The sequence below is a fragment of the Ammodytes marinus genome (assembly GCF_949987685.1).
Source record: "Ammodytes marinus genome assembly, chromosome: 5".
NCBI lineage: Eukaryota > Metazoa > Chordata > Actinopteri > Uranoscopiformes > Ammodytidae > Ammodytes > Ammodytes marinus.
Genome location: NC_137234.1, coordinates 7,664,327 through 7,681,092, shown reverse-complemented (window position 1 = coordinate 7,681,092; position 16,766 = coordinate 7,664,327). Strand labels below are relative to the sequence as shown.

At 39.6% G+C, this 16,766-nt stretch overlaps 1 protein-coding gene across 1 annotated transcript in view; it reads right to left on the bottom strand.

Annotated features, from left to right (window-relative positions):
- Nucleotides 1–239: 239 nt before the first annotated feature.
- tmtc3 (transmembrane O-mannosyltransferase targeting cadherins 3) overlaps nucleotides 240–16,766 on the bottom strand; it is a 43,531-nt gene continuing 27,004 nt past the window's right edge. Inside the window, exons 9-14 of the mRNA XM_080028568.1 lie at nucleotides 16,249–16,369; nucleotides 15,988–16,099; nucleotides 9,945–10,048; nucleotides 8,676–8,845; nucleotides 7,855–8,081; nucleotides 240–4,060 (exon numbers count right to left, since the gene is read on the bottom strand). Coding sequence (XP_079884694.1) covers nucleotides 3,186–4,060; nucleotides 7,855–8,081; nucleotides 8,676–8,845; nucleotides 9,945–10,048; nucleotides 15,988–16,099; nucleotides 16,249–16,369 — 1,609 coding nt within the window. The 3' untranslated portion in view covers nucleotides 240–3,185. The remainder of the gene's footprint in view (nucleotides 4,061–7,854; nucleotides 8,082–8,675; nucleotides 8,846–9,944; nucleotides 10,049–15,987; nucleotides 16,100–16,248; nucleotides 16,370–16,766) is intronic.

The window sequence follows — 16,766 nt, the reverse complement described above, 5'->3', positions numbered from 1 at the left end:
AGACCACGCGGGTATAGCCCGTAGTCAGCAAGAACCTTGGAAAATTGGATTTCAATTAGGGATTTTTCAAAGTAACGGGTTGTAATGACGTGTGTGTGGTATGAAATGCAGTACAGGAGGACATGATCTCTCCCCACCCCATGTACCATAAGGAATACTGCACAAACATGTTGACGACAGACACAGAAGAAAAGAACTGAGTTTTCATCTCACTTTATTTATCAACCTTAACACCCACCACCAAGGGCTATTGCATAAAAAAAATAAACAAAAAAAATCTTAAATCGTACAAATATCCGACACTCAGTAAAATTAGGTGATACAGAAAATATTGCAAACAAACTTGATACTTCCTCATTCAAAGTCGAACCTATTTTGTTTTCAAGGGGAAAGACAGTTGAGTGAATATTTCATATATCTTTAACACGGACATGGCCTGGGTTATAAAAGTGAAAAGCATCTACGACATTTTTTTAGTAGTGGTAGTAGATACGTTGAAAGTTAGTAGACAGAAATAATGCACCATGAATTTAAAGCATACTGTCAGTGGTATAAACAGAAACGTATACAGCATTTGCAGCAGTGCATGATAGAAAAAATTAAAAATAAAATAAATAACACTGGATACACTGTAAATAATATATGCACATTAAATCTCAGGGATAAAAAAAAGTCGATGCATAGCAAGGCTCCTTAGTACCAACACAGTGTAGTGAAAATAATATATATATATTGCACTGTCAAGCAAAAACAGGAAAATCAATGGAATATTTCTAACCATTCTAAAATTGCTTTGTAATGGCTGTGATATATTGACACTGCTGACCTATAATGACAGGTCTGCTCATTAGTTCTTGGTTGTCAGGCAACCATTGAGGCTTCGCTTTTTTGCTATCTGTGCAATAACAGTTCAGTTTGATGTTTAAATGATAAGTAATTGTCCTTGTATTTCTGCAAGCACAGCCCTCAATCGGAGCAGGAAACTGTTTAAAAAATCTCCTCTTGTAAAGCAGGCAATGTGCCGTACATGATGTTGTAAGTATTTAGTTAAGTGGTGTGTAGTTATAGAAGAAAAACAAAATAGGCCTGAGGAAATGGGAGCAGGAGAGATGTGTGCATATTGTTTTCAAGTTTTAATGTATGTAATCGCTCTCAACCAGTTTAAAGCAATAGTGCGTAACTTATTTTGCCCATATTTCATACTTTTTATACTATCCGTAATTCGTTTAAATGAAAAAAAGTTACGCGCTATAGCTTTAATTGGTGTAATCAATCGGCTCACAACCGCTTTAAATGTTTCTAGTCAAAACATAGAAGATGCGGAGTAACCACAGCTGTACAATGCTGACAAAAGTGAATAATACAGAAGGCTTTGACTACAAAGACTTAGCCACATGGGATTATATTTCAGCGAATACCAAGATAATTACGTGGAGCTTTTGGAGGAAAATTAAGAACACATGATAAAGCCTGACGTTGAGGAAGAGTGTGTGTGTGTGTCTCGTCACATAAAAGGGAAACTTTCCAGGTCGAGGGCAATGTTTGTTTATGGTATAGTTTAGAAAGAAAACCAGAAAAACACAAGATTTGTCTCAAAAGTGCCTGTTACTGTGATGTGTAATGCATTGTTTGCACTGAGCAGTACAGTTCGGTTCAGTTTGGCACGGTTTGGTTTGTTTAAGAACGTAAACCCTAGATATGGCTTGCGTTTCCACTGCTGAGACTGACAGTACCCTTCCTTGGTAGGTAGGGTAGGCTGTGTAACTATAATGACCATATCAGCAGGAAACAGTGTTGCTCACTAATTAAATCAATTAAAAATAAGAATTTGACATAAACATAGGATTCTTCACTCTTGCCGAGGTGATTACACACTGCGGTTTTATCTCTATCTCTCGGATAGAGAGAGATAGGGATATCGGAAATTACTATTCTCGCCCAATCAACGGACGGCAGTGTGTAGCTCCACCCTTTTGGAACCGCTTGGTACCCCAAAGAAAGGGTGACGAAAATAGGTGCAACATGGTTCGTCTATTCTGGTACCCTTCCCAACTTTTGACGGTGAAAATGCGAATATATGCCTGCCGTTGCCCGAACTGTACCGCTCAGTGGAGACGAGGATAGGAGACAGGCGCGGAGCTGCAAAGGGGGTAATATGACAAACACAGTGGGATAATAGTGTTTAGATAGAATCACAATGAAATTTCACGGGGAGGGCAGCTGTGAGCAAAGAGGCCGATGATGTATTGGCAGGAAGCGCCAAGTGAGATCAATAAAGATTATAGAACATACGCCAGGGGTTATTTTGCTCTCTCTCTCTCTGTGTGGTTTAGGTTATTTTGAGGCGCAAACTAAACATACATTATCCTGCCTTGAGGAAATCTGGGAAAACGTGTCATTTCCTTTAATTGTCCATGATACAATCATTCTTATTTTTAAAAAACAATAACAAACTGGAGTGAGTCACACCGCAAAGAAAAATCCAGTGATAAACAATGACGACATAAACAAAACAAATATTTATAACTACAATATGTGAAATCACATTCAGATTGAGCACACACATTGGCATCTACATCCGCCACAAGCTTTGTATGGATTATCCCAAATTGTGTTTTTGTACTTATTGTTACATGGGTTTTCGTGTGCATATCAAACATATTCCCTTTATATGATTAGTGTTAAAAAAGCAGAACGGTGCAGAGCGGCCCGCAAACACATGAAGAAATCAAAGACATATAAAATGACAATTTAGAGGTGCATCTAAAAAAGTTAGAATATCATGGAAAACATCTTCAAAAAGAGAATCTTTCATATATTCCAGATTCATTACACAATGTGAAATATGTCAGGCCTTTTAAGAAAAAATTATGATTATGGCTCACAGCTCACGGAATAAAAAAAATCCAGTATCTCAAAATATAGGAATATTACATAAAACCAATCCAAAAGAAAGGATTTATTATACAGAAACGTCATCCTTCTGAAAAGTATGTTTAGTCTAGATTCATTTCACATATGAAAGTTTACCTTTTTGAATGAAATAACATAAAAACTTTTCATTGATATTCAAATTTTTTTTAGATGCAGCTGTAGATTATAACACATTTCTAAGGGGTGGGCAAAATGCAGTCTTATCCCAGGGAGCTGTATAAAAGTAGTCCAGCTATAAATAACAACCAATGTCAATCCCCACTCAAAATGCGCTCAATCTCCTCCAGTCTCTTCAAGGCCGCCGCCCGTTTTTCCTCTATATCTTCAATCTCTTCAGTGGACTTACCCTTAGTCCGCTTGTCAGACTGGCTGCTGGCCAAGGGCTCTGATTGGTCCAGGCCCACACCCACGCCTCCCAGACTTTCTGCGGAGGATTTCCTTGCATTCTTCTCACTCCTTGCCCCATTCACAACCTTCCCAACAGCTTCAGGGACCCTCCCTTCCTCAACAATCTCCTGGACATTCTTTGGCTTATCCTCCTTAGCTGAAACGGTGGCTCCCTCCACTGCTGCGGTCAGCGGTCGCCCCGCCGCACTCATGGCCGCCATTTTCCCTCGTACGATATTCAAATGTCGACGGACGTACTCCTCGTTTGGCGCCAGAGCCAGCGTCTCCTCGAGGCATTTTTCGGCCCGTGGCAAATCGCGCTCCTCGAAGTAGACCACGCATAGGTTGTGCTTGCCTTGCACGTTGGTGGGGTCCATGTTCAGAATGCGCTCGAAGCAGTCTTTGGCGCCGCGCGTGTCCTTCTTGTGGTTCATTAAGATGTCTCCCTTCAGGATGAGGCCCTTGATGTGCTCCGGGTGGTAGCGCAGAAGCTCGTCCAACACGGGCAGCGCGTCAATCTCGCGTTTGGATTGAGAGTAGAGCAACGCCAGGTTAAACAGTGCGCTGCGGAAGCCGGCTTGCAGACCGATGGCTTTACGCATCCAGCGCTCGGCCGCTGCGTTCTCGTTGGCGTCCATTGCTAGCATGCCCAGGTTGAAGTAGCCGTTAGCGTCTTCGGGCTCCTCCTCCACGTAGGTCAGGAAACGGCGGTTTGCCTCGGGCCAGAACTTTGAGTCACCTGACACAGAAAGCAGAGAGATCAAATCAGGTGTCAAATAATCATGCAATCCAATACTGATTTTTTTTAACTACATAGGCCACACAATATCAGGATAACATGCTACAACATTGTTGAAAATTGCAATGTCTATATATTTAGCGACAATTAAAATACTTAAATAATATATTTCTGCTTTGCAGTTCAAGCAGGCTTTGAGATACATAATGCAATATCAACATTCGCAACAACAATATAGTGTGCAGCCTTACCCCATTGTTTACAGAGATTTAAAGTATGGGTTATGGGATACATTTTATTTAAATTAAGGTCAGATTTTGAGCCAAAACATGGTCTGACCTTGCGTCACCACCACGTTGATGAAAAGAATAACAAAATAAATATGAAATTCTTAATTCAGGCGTAGCACACACAGCCACATTTCCTGGTGTGTGTGAAATACCAGCTCTGCCAAATGCAGGTCAAAGACCTTAAAAAAGGTGCGGATTAGAGTCTGTCTGTATATCGTCTGTTGAGAACCGGATTGTGTTTTCGTTGAGACATTTGAACTTTCCCCAAAAGTGGAAGAGTCTAATTGCTGGAGGCCATTCGTGGTGAATCAAGAAAAGTTGAACAAAGACAGTCACGGATGTAGTAATGTGAGGAATGAGAACAATGAATGCTTGGAGCTCTGCCCCGTTGTGCGTGCGTGCGTGCGTGCGTGCGTGTGTGTGTGTGTGTGTGCGTGCGCGCGCGTGTGTGTGTGTGTGTGCACCTGGACAACCTGCTGCAGAAAATCAGAAATTACAATGTGTTGACATTGAACACAGCTTTCTGGATCTGGACATGCAAAATATGTTTTTAGTTAAAGTTGTTTGCAAAGCATTTCCAGGAGAAACTGTACTTGCCAATAGGGTTTGCACAATCTTAGCGCAGCAGCAAACTGTGATCCATTGTGCAACTTTAATTGCCATTGAGAAATAGCTGAGAGTAAACAATGCACTATTCAATTACTACTACTACTACAATTACTACTAAAAAACCTGCTTTCATATGAATGAACGTCGGTTACATTCAGGCCAATGCCAAACGAGTTGACACAAAGTTGATTAAGTCTATCAGCTCCATAAAACTCTCTCTGTATTTCTCAGTATGGCAGCATTTTCAAACTGGTGTCACCCCCAGACACTAGCGCAGGAGCTCAGAAAAATCCCAAGAAGTGCCCAAGAAATGTTTCAGTTGTTGACTTCAACGCTAAGAAAAAACCTGGACGTACAGCAGAAGGCAAAGAATCCATGCGGGATCATTGAAGGCTTACCGACAGTACATTTTTATAGGGGCGACAGAAGTTACGCATTATTGCTTTAAGTCTACATAACCTCATACAGAGGACAGCACTCGAGAGAAAAAAAGGACAGCATAAAAATGGAGAGATAGTGATATATCGATTTTAAAAGAACAAAATCATAAGAATGGAGGGAAGCAGGCTGTGTGAGGTAGTGTTGTTTTTGTCAACAAAATGTATGACTAAATATCGTCGTCAACTAACCTTTTTCACGTGACAGTGACGAGACTAGACGAAAATAGTCACAGATAATATTGACTAAGAGAAGACAAAAATGCTCAAGACATTTAGTCGACTGAAACTTGACTAGACTTAAAGAGTTTAAACGTGACTAAGACTAATACAAACTAAAATTAAAGTTTGACAAAAAGACTAGACTAAAACTAAAATTAAAACAGGCCGCCAAAAACAACACTAGTCTTCCGTGTCTGGAATTGCATGTATTCTATAGTAGTCTATAAGGTAAAAATAATATAATAAGATAAGATAACCTTGTTTGACTTGTGAAATGGGGGACTTAAAGAACATTTTGGTTTTGGCTGTACTATACTAGGTACTTGTACTATATTAACTGGGTTAAATATAATTGCATTACTAAAAAGACTAAAATACAAATGTCATTGACTAAGACTAGACTTAAATGTCATCAGTTTTTGTTGACGAAGACTAGACGAAAATAGTCCCAGATAATTCTGACTAAGAGAAGACTAAAAAGCTCAAGTCTTTTAGTCAACTGAAACTTGACTAGACTATAAAGAGTTTAAACGTGACTAAGACTAATACAAACTAAAATGACAGTTTGACACAAAGACTGGACTAAAACTAAACTTAAAACAGGCCGCCAAAAACAACACTAGTGTGAGGCAAACAAATGTGTGTTATTTTAAGTGAAACAAATGAGCCGTTTGAAACCTCTGTGTTGATTTAGTCACAATGAATAACCCTGACAGCTGTGTATCAAAGGTTGAGTCACACACAGGTGAGTGTTCTGAAAAAAAGATATCCACCAGTTCACAAGAACTATTGCCACCTTTCTCTATCTATTTTGTTATAGAAAAAGAATACAGACATGTCAAGATAGGGTGCACTTGCAATAACCTGCAGCAGGAATGTGCCCTTTGTAAAGAGTGCATGACCACTTAGGCAAGATTTACAAAAGCAATGTGCCAGTACACGCAGGGTATATTGCAACATAAGAACCTGGTCACACCCTCAAAAGGTGATACCAGGTTATGTCCTTTTCTTTATAGCAGTTAGCATGAACAAGGCTCTTAAATAAAGGCCGAGTAGTGATTCCTATGAATGAATGAATGAATGATTTATTTCAAATATGCAACAACAATACAATATTAAAAATGCATCAACAGGAGTCAGCACTAGTGACTCCTGCACTGATAAGGCCGCCAAGCACTCTATAAAAATGCCTCAGCATTTTAACTATTATCTGACTCACTCAATCACTCACTCACTTCAAACTTGGCAGTGGTGGACAGTAGTGAAGTGCATGTACTTGAGTTCTGAACTTAAGTAAAAAAAATTCACGACACTGGCAGTAGTGTTGTTTTTGGCGGCCTGTTTTAAGTTTAGTTTTAGTCCAGTCTTTGTGTCAAACTGTCATTTTAGTTTTTATTAGTCTTAGTCACGTTTAAACTCTTTTTAGTCTAGTCAAGTTTCAGTTGACTAAAAGTCTTGAGCTTTTTAGTCTTCTCTTAGTCAGAATTATCTGGGACTATTTTCGTCTAGTCTTAGTCAACAAAAACTGATGACATTTAAGTCTAGTCTTAGTCAATGACATTTGTATTTTAGTCTTTTTAGTAATGCAATTGTATTTAACCCAGTTAATATAGTACAAGTACCTAGTATAGTACAGCCAAAATCAAAATGTTCTTTAAGTCCCCCATTTCACAAGTCAAACAAGGTTATCTTATCTTATTATATTATTTTTACCTTATAGACTCAAGAATACATGCAATTCCAGATACGGAAGACTAGTGTTGTTTTTGGCGGCCTGTTTTAATTTTAGTTTTAGTCTAGTCTTTTTGTCAAACTTTAATTTTAGTTTTTATTAGTCTTAGTCACGTTTAAACTCTTTAAGTCTAGTCAAGTTTCTGTCGACTAAATGTCTTGAGCATTTTTGTCTTCTCTTAGTCAATATTATCTGTGACTATTTTCGTCTAGTCTCGTCACTGTCACGTGAAAAAGGTTAGTTGACGACGATATTTAGTCATACATTTTGTTGACAAAAACAACACTAACTGGCAGGCCTTAAAGACCTACTTCACCGATGGAAATATGAAGGTGTATTGAACTCTGAGATCCTATGTAGTATAAATGTGCAAAACATTTTGAAATCGGTTCATCCTAACCTGTGAAAAGGCAGAAAGAGTGTTTTATGGTATCACTGTCTAACCCTACATTTTATAATGATAGAATGCCAGTTCCTTATGGGTGAAGTATTCCTTTAACTCACCGGACTCCTGCATGAGTAGTGCTGAGTTGAACAGAGCCAGCTTGTGATGCGGGTTGAGCTCCAGCGCGTGGTTGAAGTTCTTCAGGGCTTCTGACGGCTCTTTCATCTCGATGTTGACAATGGCCAGGTTGTACCACAGGTCGGCGTTGGTGCGGTCCAGGTCCAGAGCTCGCAGGTACGCGTCTCGGGCCTCTGTTAGCTTGTTCATCTTTAGCAGTAGCTCCCCTCTGAGCCAAAGAAATGCAATTAATTAAAAGCACATAAACATACTAGCTGTGGAAAAAAATTAAGAGACCACTCCAAATGTTCAGTGTCTCTTGCTTGACTATTTATAGGCATATGTTTGAGTAGAATGAACATTTTATATAGTTGTATTTTATATACTACTGACAACATTTCTACCAAATTCACAATAAAAATATTGTCACTTAGAGCATTTTCCAATAAGTAGACAAAGATTGAAGACACATCCAGACTTGTCTCTTAATTATTTCCACGGCTGTATATCAGGAGTACAATTATGTTCATTACACTGTATATTCTACATGAGGGATGATTTACAATTTCACTTGATTTTAGTGAAAGTTTAGATTCACTGTGCTACACAACACAAAATGTGTCCATGGGAAAATTCAATTTGTGCTTTTTTAGGTTTACGACTATAATTTAAAAATATAAAGTGTCTTGAATGTGGAACTCCACATTTAGAAGAGACTGCTCAACAATTGAAGCTATTGTATTCATATATATGCGTCAAAAGAAATAAGGTTGATAACACTTGTTTAAAGATTGTGTGACTCATTCAAAGTTAAAAATCTTGCCTGCTGATGTAGGCCTGTTTGAAGTCTGGTCTCATGCTGATTGCTTGTCGGTAGAGCTGGTCAGCCTCCTCCAGTCTGGACTCATTGGCCCGGATCAGATTAGCCAGGTTTATGTAAACGTTCAAATGGTTGGGGGCCACACGCGTCGCATACTTCTTCCCTGGAATAATCTGAGGAGGGGGTCAACACAGAAGTCAATGGCTTTACTGATTTGGTAACATGTAAGAAAAGAAGAGAATTTTAAAAGATTGGAATATTGTCAATCGTAACATGTCTAATGACAGTTGGTTTAATCATAGTATTTTAAAAATAGACAATTGTTTCTGAGTCATAGCTTCTGGAGAACTTGATGAGATAATCATGTGAATATCTCATCAAGATCCTCTACCTGTCTGTACTGTATGTCACGTTAGATTCTAAAGAATTGTTATTCTATGAATTATTTCACACATGATCAGACACGTTCGTTCCAATTCAGTTCTTTCAAATTTCCCAACTTTTTCCAGGAAGTTCATGACCGTGGCAACCCTGATATTGCAGCGGAGTGAAAGTTGATGGCACGATGGCGGTTTATAATTATTTTTTTTTATATTTTTTTTTGCATTTTCAAGCTTTATTAGACGGTACAGATTTGAAATGGGGAGACAGAGAGAGAGAGGGGAGATGAAATGCAGGAAAGGTCCACGGGTTGGATTTGAACCTGCGACCACTGCAACGAAAGCCGGAGCCAATATGGTACGTGCTCTATCCACTACGCCACAGGAGCACCCCGGTTTATTCATTTTGACTTCAGGTGGCATGGGAAAGAAACTCTCCGAGCGTGGGTGGTTTGTGTGTTTGGCGGCTCATGATCTCTGTCATGGCAAATGTTCAACCAGAACATAAAACAAATTATAGATCCAAGAGTACAAAAGAGCTCGCCGCCATTTTGCCACACCATGCAAGGGATAATTGGTTAGTTGGTAAAACAGGAGACAGATGCTTCTTACATTTCAACGGGTGCATGTCAAAACTAGCCCCGATGTGGAGTCAGTGAGGTGTGTCGTTACACTTGGTGCCCAAGGCAAGACAGCAATAAACAAACAAACATATTCAGTCGAGTGAAGTTTAGCAGTAGACAGCCGCCACTTAGATCTTATAGATAGATAGATATTTTTTAGGAATTCCAACGGTTGAACATCAAACATTGCCAACATTTTGAGTCTGCACCATACTTGTTGCCAAAGATCACACACACACACACACACACACACACACACAAAAGGTTACCTGCGGCATGAGGGATTTAGCAACCAAGTAGGCATCTTCCGCCTCTCTAGACTTGTTCAAGTTCTTGTACGTTCTTCCGACGTTCATGTGAGCGCCGATGTCATCTGCAAAAATCACACAATAAGAAAAGCTACAGAGAACAATTCTACAAACTAAACCCACAGACTCAAATATAGATTAGTCTTTTCCTCTTTTAGGCTCCATTTTACCTTACCTGACACCGTCTATTTTGGCATATTTTAACAAGTAGTCTTCCACAGTCTTTTAACATAAAAAAAAGTATGGTAAGTATAAAGAATAAGAAACATTACAAATTTAAATTGTATATTTGAGAGAAAACATTTTTTAGGGTCTTAAAAGCAACACAAGTTGAAAGAGTTCAGTCTGGGGAAGTAGAACTGTTGATTGGGCAGGACATCCTCATCGGGATAATGTGTTTACATAGTTAATCTAAAAGGGAAAAAACTCTCTGCCTGTTGTGAAGTGTTGATGTCTCAGCCGACAGGGGGCTTCCTGGAAACTAAGCTATGGAGAACAACAGAAAAGCTGCAAAGACGTTTAAAAGCTATAGTGCGTAACTTTTTCATTTGAATTAATGTTTGGTTCAAGCCATCGCCAAACGAGTTGAGACAAAGTTGATTAAGCCTGTCAGCTTCACAATATTATCTCTGTGTTTCTCAGTATGGCAGCTTTTATAAACTGGTGTCAACGCCTGACACTGCCGCAGGAGCTCAGAAAAATTCCAAGAAGAGCCCAAGAAATGTTTTTGATACTACTGCTAAGAAAAAACTTGGACCTATAGTAGAAGGTATAAAATCCATGCGCGATCACAGAAGGCTTACCTCATGTAGATGCACCGACAGTATTGTTGAAAGAGTGTAGTTACTTAATAAATTAAGATTTACAATGGAGATATACAGTACTAACAATCACTTTACGATACGATATCCCTGCAATTTTAAGCTGATAGTACAATCTGAAGGATCAGAAATAATTTCCCTGACAGTATTACATTATTTTAATTTTAATTAGGGCTGTCAAAATTAATGCGTTTAACGCAGGGTGATTCATTTCTGGAATTAAAGGCGTTAATTTTTTTAACGCAATTAACGCATGTGCAGAATGATCCGCCCCGTGCATCCGACCCGCTCTGCACTACAGTCACTCTAACATTGTGGCTTTCCCAGGGTCAGTAGCTGCGCCGACCAAACATAGCAGCACGCTAATATTAAACTAGGCTACTAACCACGGACCTATAACTGCTGCCAACGGCCACGTCTGTGTTTGTCGCGGGCGGCTGTTGCTCTCGGAAGCAACAGGAGAAACATTCTGCTCCGTTCACGAGAGGAAACAAACGTCTGCAGTTTTCAGAGGTGTGTGTGATTAATACTAATAACGTCGGCTTTCTGTTACAAATGAACAGTTCCATAAAACGTGGTCGCGCGTGCAAACAAACACACACACACACACGCACACGCACACACACACACACTGTAGCAGAGGAAACTGGTGGATGTACCGGTACCGTGCTGATCTGCTTGCATCACTGGTTTCACTTCAGAGGTGTCGGCCAGAACACCACTTATGGCCAAAAACGTCAGACTATAAGCGTGAGACAAGGGGTAGGGTTTATTCGCTCTTTATTTTCCTTCTTTCACAGACACAGCAGCATAGATCGCAGGAAAAGAAACACAGGCTTAAACTCCGCTCCTGAGGAGACGTTACAACAGTTGTTGCGACCCGCGAATCGCGGCCGTTAATAACATGCATAAACTATAACTTATAACAGCGATCAGGACTGCATGTAGGCTACTTACTCACACGGGTGATTCACATAAACTCAAATAAACACGTTTCACATGTGGAATGATCGATTACTGCGGTAACATGCACGCTCACACACCTGACCGAGGAGATAAGAGACCGAAGAGAAAGGAAACTTACTAAACAGACTCTCCAGCCGACTGAAGTCACGGCCCTAACTGACAGTTATCCACACTGAATAAAACACATCTTAACACACTGTAAGAAATAGCAAACACTAACTTCTGAACGTTGGGGCCTTTTCTACACACACACACACACACACGCGGGTGCGAACTGCAATCAGGAATGCAAAACCAAGGATTCACCAAATAAATGCCATTCTATAGCCTATGCTATATTTGCTCAAAGACATAGGAATAGAGACAGCCAAATTGAAGTGTGGTGTGGTAGCATATGTTTTAGTTGATTATAATTTATTTGCAGTATTTACACACCATCATTTGGATTTTTAATTAATAAAAAACTACATTTAAATGTATATATTCACCTTCTGTCCTTTATCTTTCAATTCATACAACAATATACAGAGAAAATGGTAATTTTTTGGGCCTATTTCGAATGGTAGAATTAATCGTGATTAATCCACAGAATCCTGTGATTAATCTGATTAAAAATGTTAATTGTTTGATCCTCTAGATTGTGCATCATACCGACCAATTTCACTATTAAATACAGATGTGAAGATACTTGCTAAAATTCTCGCCCACAGATTGGAGGATGTTCTCCCCTCTATCATATCCCCCGACCAAACTTGGTTTATAAGGGGACGCCAATCATTTTATAATATCCGCCGGCTAATGAAAATTTTATATTCCCCCAGAAATATTGAATCAGAATGCCTTGCTTCTATGGATGCTGAAAAAGTATTTGATAGAGAAGAATGGAATTATTTGTTTTTCACCCTTGAAAAATTCGGTTTGGGTCCTGTTTTCAGTTCTTGGGTTAAATTATTATATGCATGCCCTTCTGCCTCAGTATTAACAAACAGCCGTTACTCAAGTAGTTTTGATCTGCACCGTGGGACCCGGCAGGGTTGTCCTTTGAGCCCGCTCCTTTTTGCTATTGCAATCGAACCACTTGCAATTGCCATTTGCGGTAACAAACAGATTCAGGGGATATGGAGAGGAGGAATTGAACATAAAGGTATCATTATACGCCGATGACTTACTTTTGTTTGTCGCCAAGCCAGCCACCTCTTTACCGGAGGCACTTTCTGTGTTGGAGGTCTTTAGTCAGTTTTCTGGCTATAAACTTAACTTGAGTAAGAGCGAACTCTTTCCGATTAATAAAGAAGCTCTTAAACTTGATTACACGGCTCTCCCACTCAAAGTGGTGACAGATCATCTGAGTTACCTTAGGGTATGTTTTACCAGAAATTTTAAAAACCTATTTAAAATCGAACTTCCTCAAATTATTGGATCAGGCGAAGCAAATATTATCAAAGTGGTCTCCTCTGGCTTTCTCTCTTATAGGTAGAATAAATTCAATTAAAATGACATTACTCCCAAAGTTCCTATATCTATTCCAATGTCTCCCCATCTTTCTCCCCAAATCCTTTTTTCAGGCCCTTGACTCTTTAATGATAAATTATATTTGGAATGGTAAACACCCTCGGTTACGGAAAGCTTTTCTTCAAAGACCCAAACAAACAGGTGGAATGGCCCTCCCTAATTTCCAATACTATTACTGGGCTGCTAATATCCGTTCTTTAGTGTATTGGGTGCATTTTCACCTTGACGACTCAGCCCCAGTCTGGGTAACAATGGAGTCCAGCGCTATTAGCCCATTGTCTCTATCTGCCCTCTTAAGCGCCGCACTTCCACTCTCTTCGGCTATTCCCAACAGTAGTCCCGTGATTAAGCACTCCCTTCGAATCTGGACCCAATTTAGGAAGAATTTTGGAATGCAGAATTTTTCACTTTTCAGCCCAATTGCAGCTAATCATTTGTTTACTCCCTCGACGGTGGATGGTGCATTCAAGATCTGGCATAAAAAAGGCTTAAAATGCATCGGTGATTTATTTATTAATGATCTATTTGCTAGTTTTTCTCAATTGACAAAACATTTTGGTATCGAAAAGACAAATTTTTTCCGATTTCTGCAAATCAGGCATTTTACGCAGAAGTTAATTCCCCAATTCCCTTATAAACCGCCAGCCAATCATGTCGATGTGTTTCTTTCTGTAATGTTTTAATGTTTCACATTAAAAGCCTCAATTTCTGTGTTTTTCAACCTTATTTCGAAGTTGCATAGCCCCTCATTAGCGGCAATAAGAACCCTGTGGGAGCAGGACCTAGGTTCCGCCTTCACAGATCACATGTGGGATTCAGTCCTGGATCGGATACACTCTACCTCCATGTGTGCCCGACATGCTCTTGTGCAATTTAAAGTAGTACATCGTATCCACATATCTAAAACTAAATTAGCTCGTATGTTCCCCGATGTAGACCCGACCTGTGATAGCTGTAAGAGCGCACCGGCATCACTCTTTCACATGTACTGGTTGTGTCCCACCTTGACTGAGTTCTAGACATCAGTTTTTCAAACAATTTCTGAAGTACTTCAGCATCAAATTGAGCCGAACCCTTTCACTGCAATTTTTGGCATTGTTCAGAATCCGGGCTTGCCTAAAGTGAAGCTGAAGGTACTGGCCTTCACCTCATTACTTGCTTGTAGGGTTATCTTACTCAAGTGGAAAGATCCTGCTCCTCCTTCCCACTCACATTGGATTAGAGATATTATGTCATGTATGAATTTAGAGAAAATACGTTATACTACCCAGGGATCCGAGAATAAATTTGACAGAATTTGGCGCCCCTTCCTAAATTATTTAAAAAACAACAACAACAACAATAGAAGAGTAGCTACCTCCTCCCCTCTTTTATTTGATTTAATTTTATTTCTTTATGTTTTTTTCATATTGATTGTTTATTTTTGTTTCTTGTAGCGTGTATTTCGTTTCTGTCATTTTTAACATTGTGTATTGTTTTTTGTGCTGATTTTGTGATGCAGGATTGTTTGTGGTTGGGTGTGGGGGTGGGATATGGGCGGGGTGTGTTCGGGGGAAGAAAAAAGGGGAAAAAATGTAATCATTGTACTGTAATTGCTTTGCTTTTATTGAATAAAAAAACCTTTGAAAGAAAAATGTTAATTGTTTGACAGCCCTAATTTTAATAATATGCCGGCGGTTACTACTTGGCATCTTTTATGTTTGTAAACATCCTCATATTACTGTGAGAACTTGCAGATACAAGTGAAACACCTAACTAGTGTTACCGATGGTGTAATTTGCAGTGGAAGTTTGCCCGGCATTTTACAACAAGTCATGACAACAATAACAGCGAAACAAAATCGTAAAACCACACACTTGCATAAACTGTCTCCCCAAACCATAAAAAAAATATTATTTTCCCAGCAGGTCTATTTTACCCCTAAGGGTAATTACAACACTATCAGCGGTTTACTTGAGGTTAGCCTTCGGTGACGGCGCATTGGATTTTAAAATTTCTGCTGTACATCCAGGTTTTTTCTTAGCAGTAGAATCAACAACTGAAACATTTCTTGGGCTCTTCTTAGGATTTTTCTGAGCTCCTGCGCCAGTGTCGGGAGGAGGGAGGGGGGAGGGGACACCAGTTTGTAAACGCTGCCATACAGAGAAATACAAAGAGAGTTGTGGAGCTAATATGCCAACTTAGTGTCAACTTGTTTGGCGATGGCTTAGGTAATTGACAACATAATTATTGGGTGTCCGACTGAGAAAAAAAAATAATAATAAATCCAGTTCGCAGGAAAATGATTCAACAAGCCCTGGCAGACATTTAAAGGAGTACTTCACCCATAAGGAACCGGTGTTCTATCATTATAAAATCGCTATTACAATAATGAAGGAGGTTTTTCTACCCTCAGTCTTCCCTTGGCCCAGCTGTCCTGATAATCCTAACTCTATATTTGCCCAGTTGTGATGTCACTACTGGGCAAAATGTAGGGTTAGACAGTGAGACCATAAAACACTCTTTCTGCCTTTTCTCATGCTTGAATAAACTGATTTCTAAAATGTTTGCACAATTATACTACATAGGATCTCAGAGTTCAATACACCTTCATATTCCCACTGGTGAAGTAGGCCTTTAAATTATTACATGTGTGAAATCATATTCCAGTAAACACACGTCAATATATTTGTATGATTTCCGAATGCCTGTCTTGTGTTTCTCACCTGGCTGGACTCGAGTGGCTTGGAGGAAGTACTGCAGCGCCTTTGCATAATTGTTTTGGTTCTCCAGAGCGTGGCCTACATTGTTCCACAACTTGGCATTGTTCTTGTTGACCTAAAATGGCAGACAATGTGCGTGACAGTCACTTTGTTTTGTTAAAGAATATTCAATCCTTTATCCTTATCAAACTGGTTTTATTCTGTTTAATTATTCCTTTTATCACACAGTTTCAGTTGGCAGCGCTGCCCGTCTTTCTGGCTTACCCTCAGGGCAGACGTGAACAGGGTGTATTCTGACTCCCAGTCCCAATTCCTGTTGAAGGTTTTCACGGCATGCATAGTTAAAAGCACTCCGATTATCAACCAGGAGATCTTCTTCAAGTGTCTGCGAAGGAACATTGAAAATGTAGTAGGACAAAAAAAATTATGGAGGACGCTTGTTGTCGATCACATTTTGGGTCAAAATCAGTGAATATCTCCTCACGATCCTGCTAATTAATTCCAAGGTTAATACAAAGCCAAGGCTCTGTTAATGGGGCATGTTGCTAGCTAACCATGGGTTGGTCCGAGTACCTTTGGCTACATACACTTTGTTTACAGAGCCTAGGCTGTGTTTTAACACCAGATTTTTTTTCAGCTCACACACAGTACGACCAAATCATCATTTCCGTGCCAGAAATAAACTGTAATGTGTAGTCAACTCTTCAAGAGCACGCATACGGTATAGACAGGTAGTGGATCCTGAGGAGATATTCACTGATTTTTGACGAAACGTCATTTTG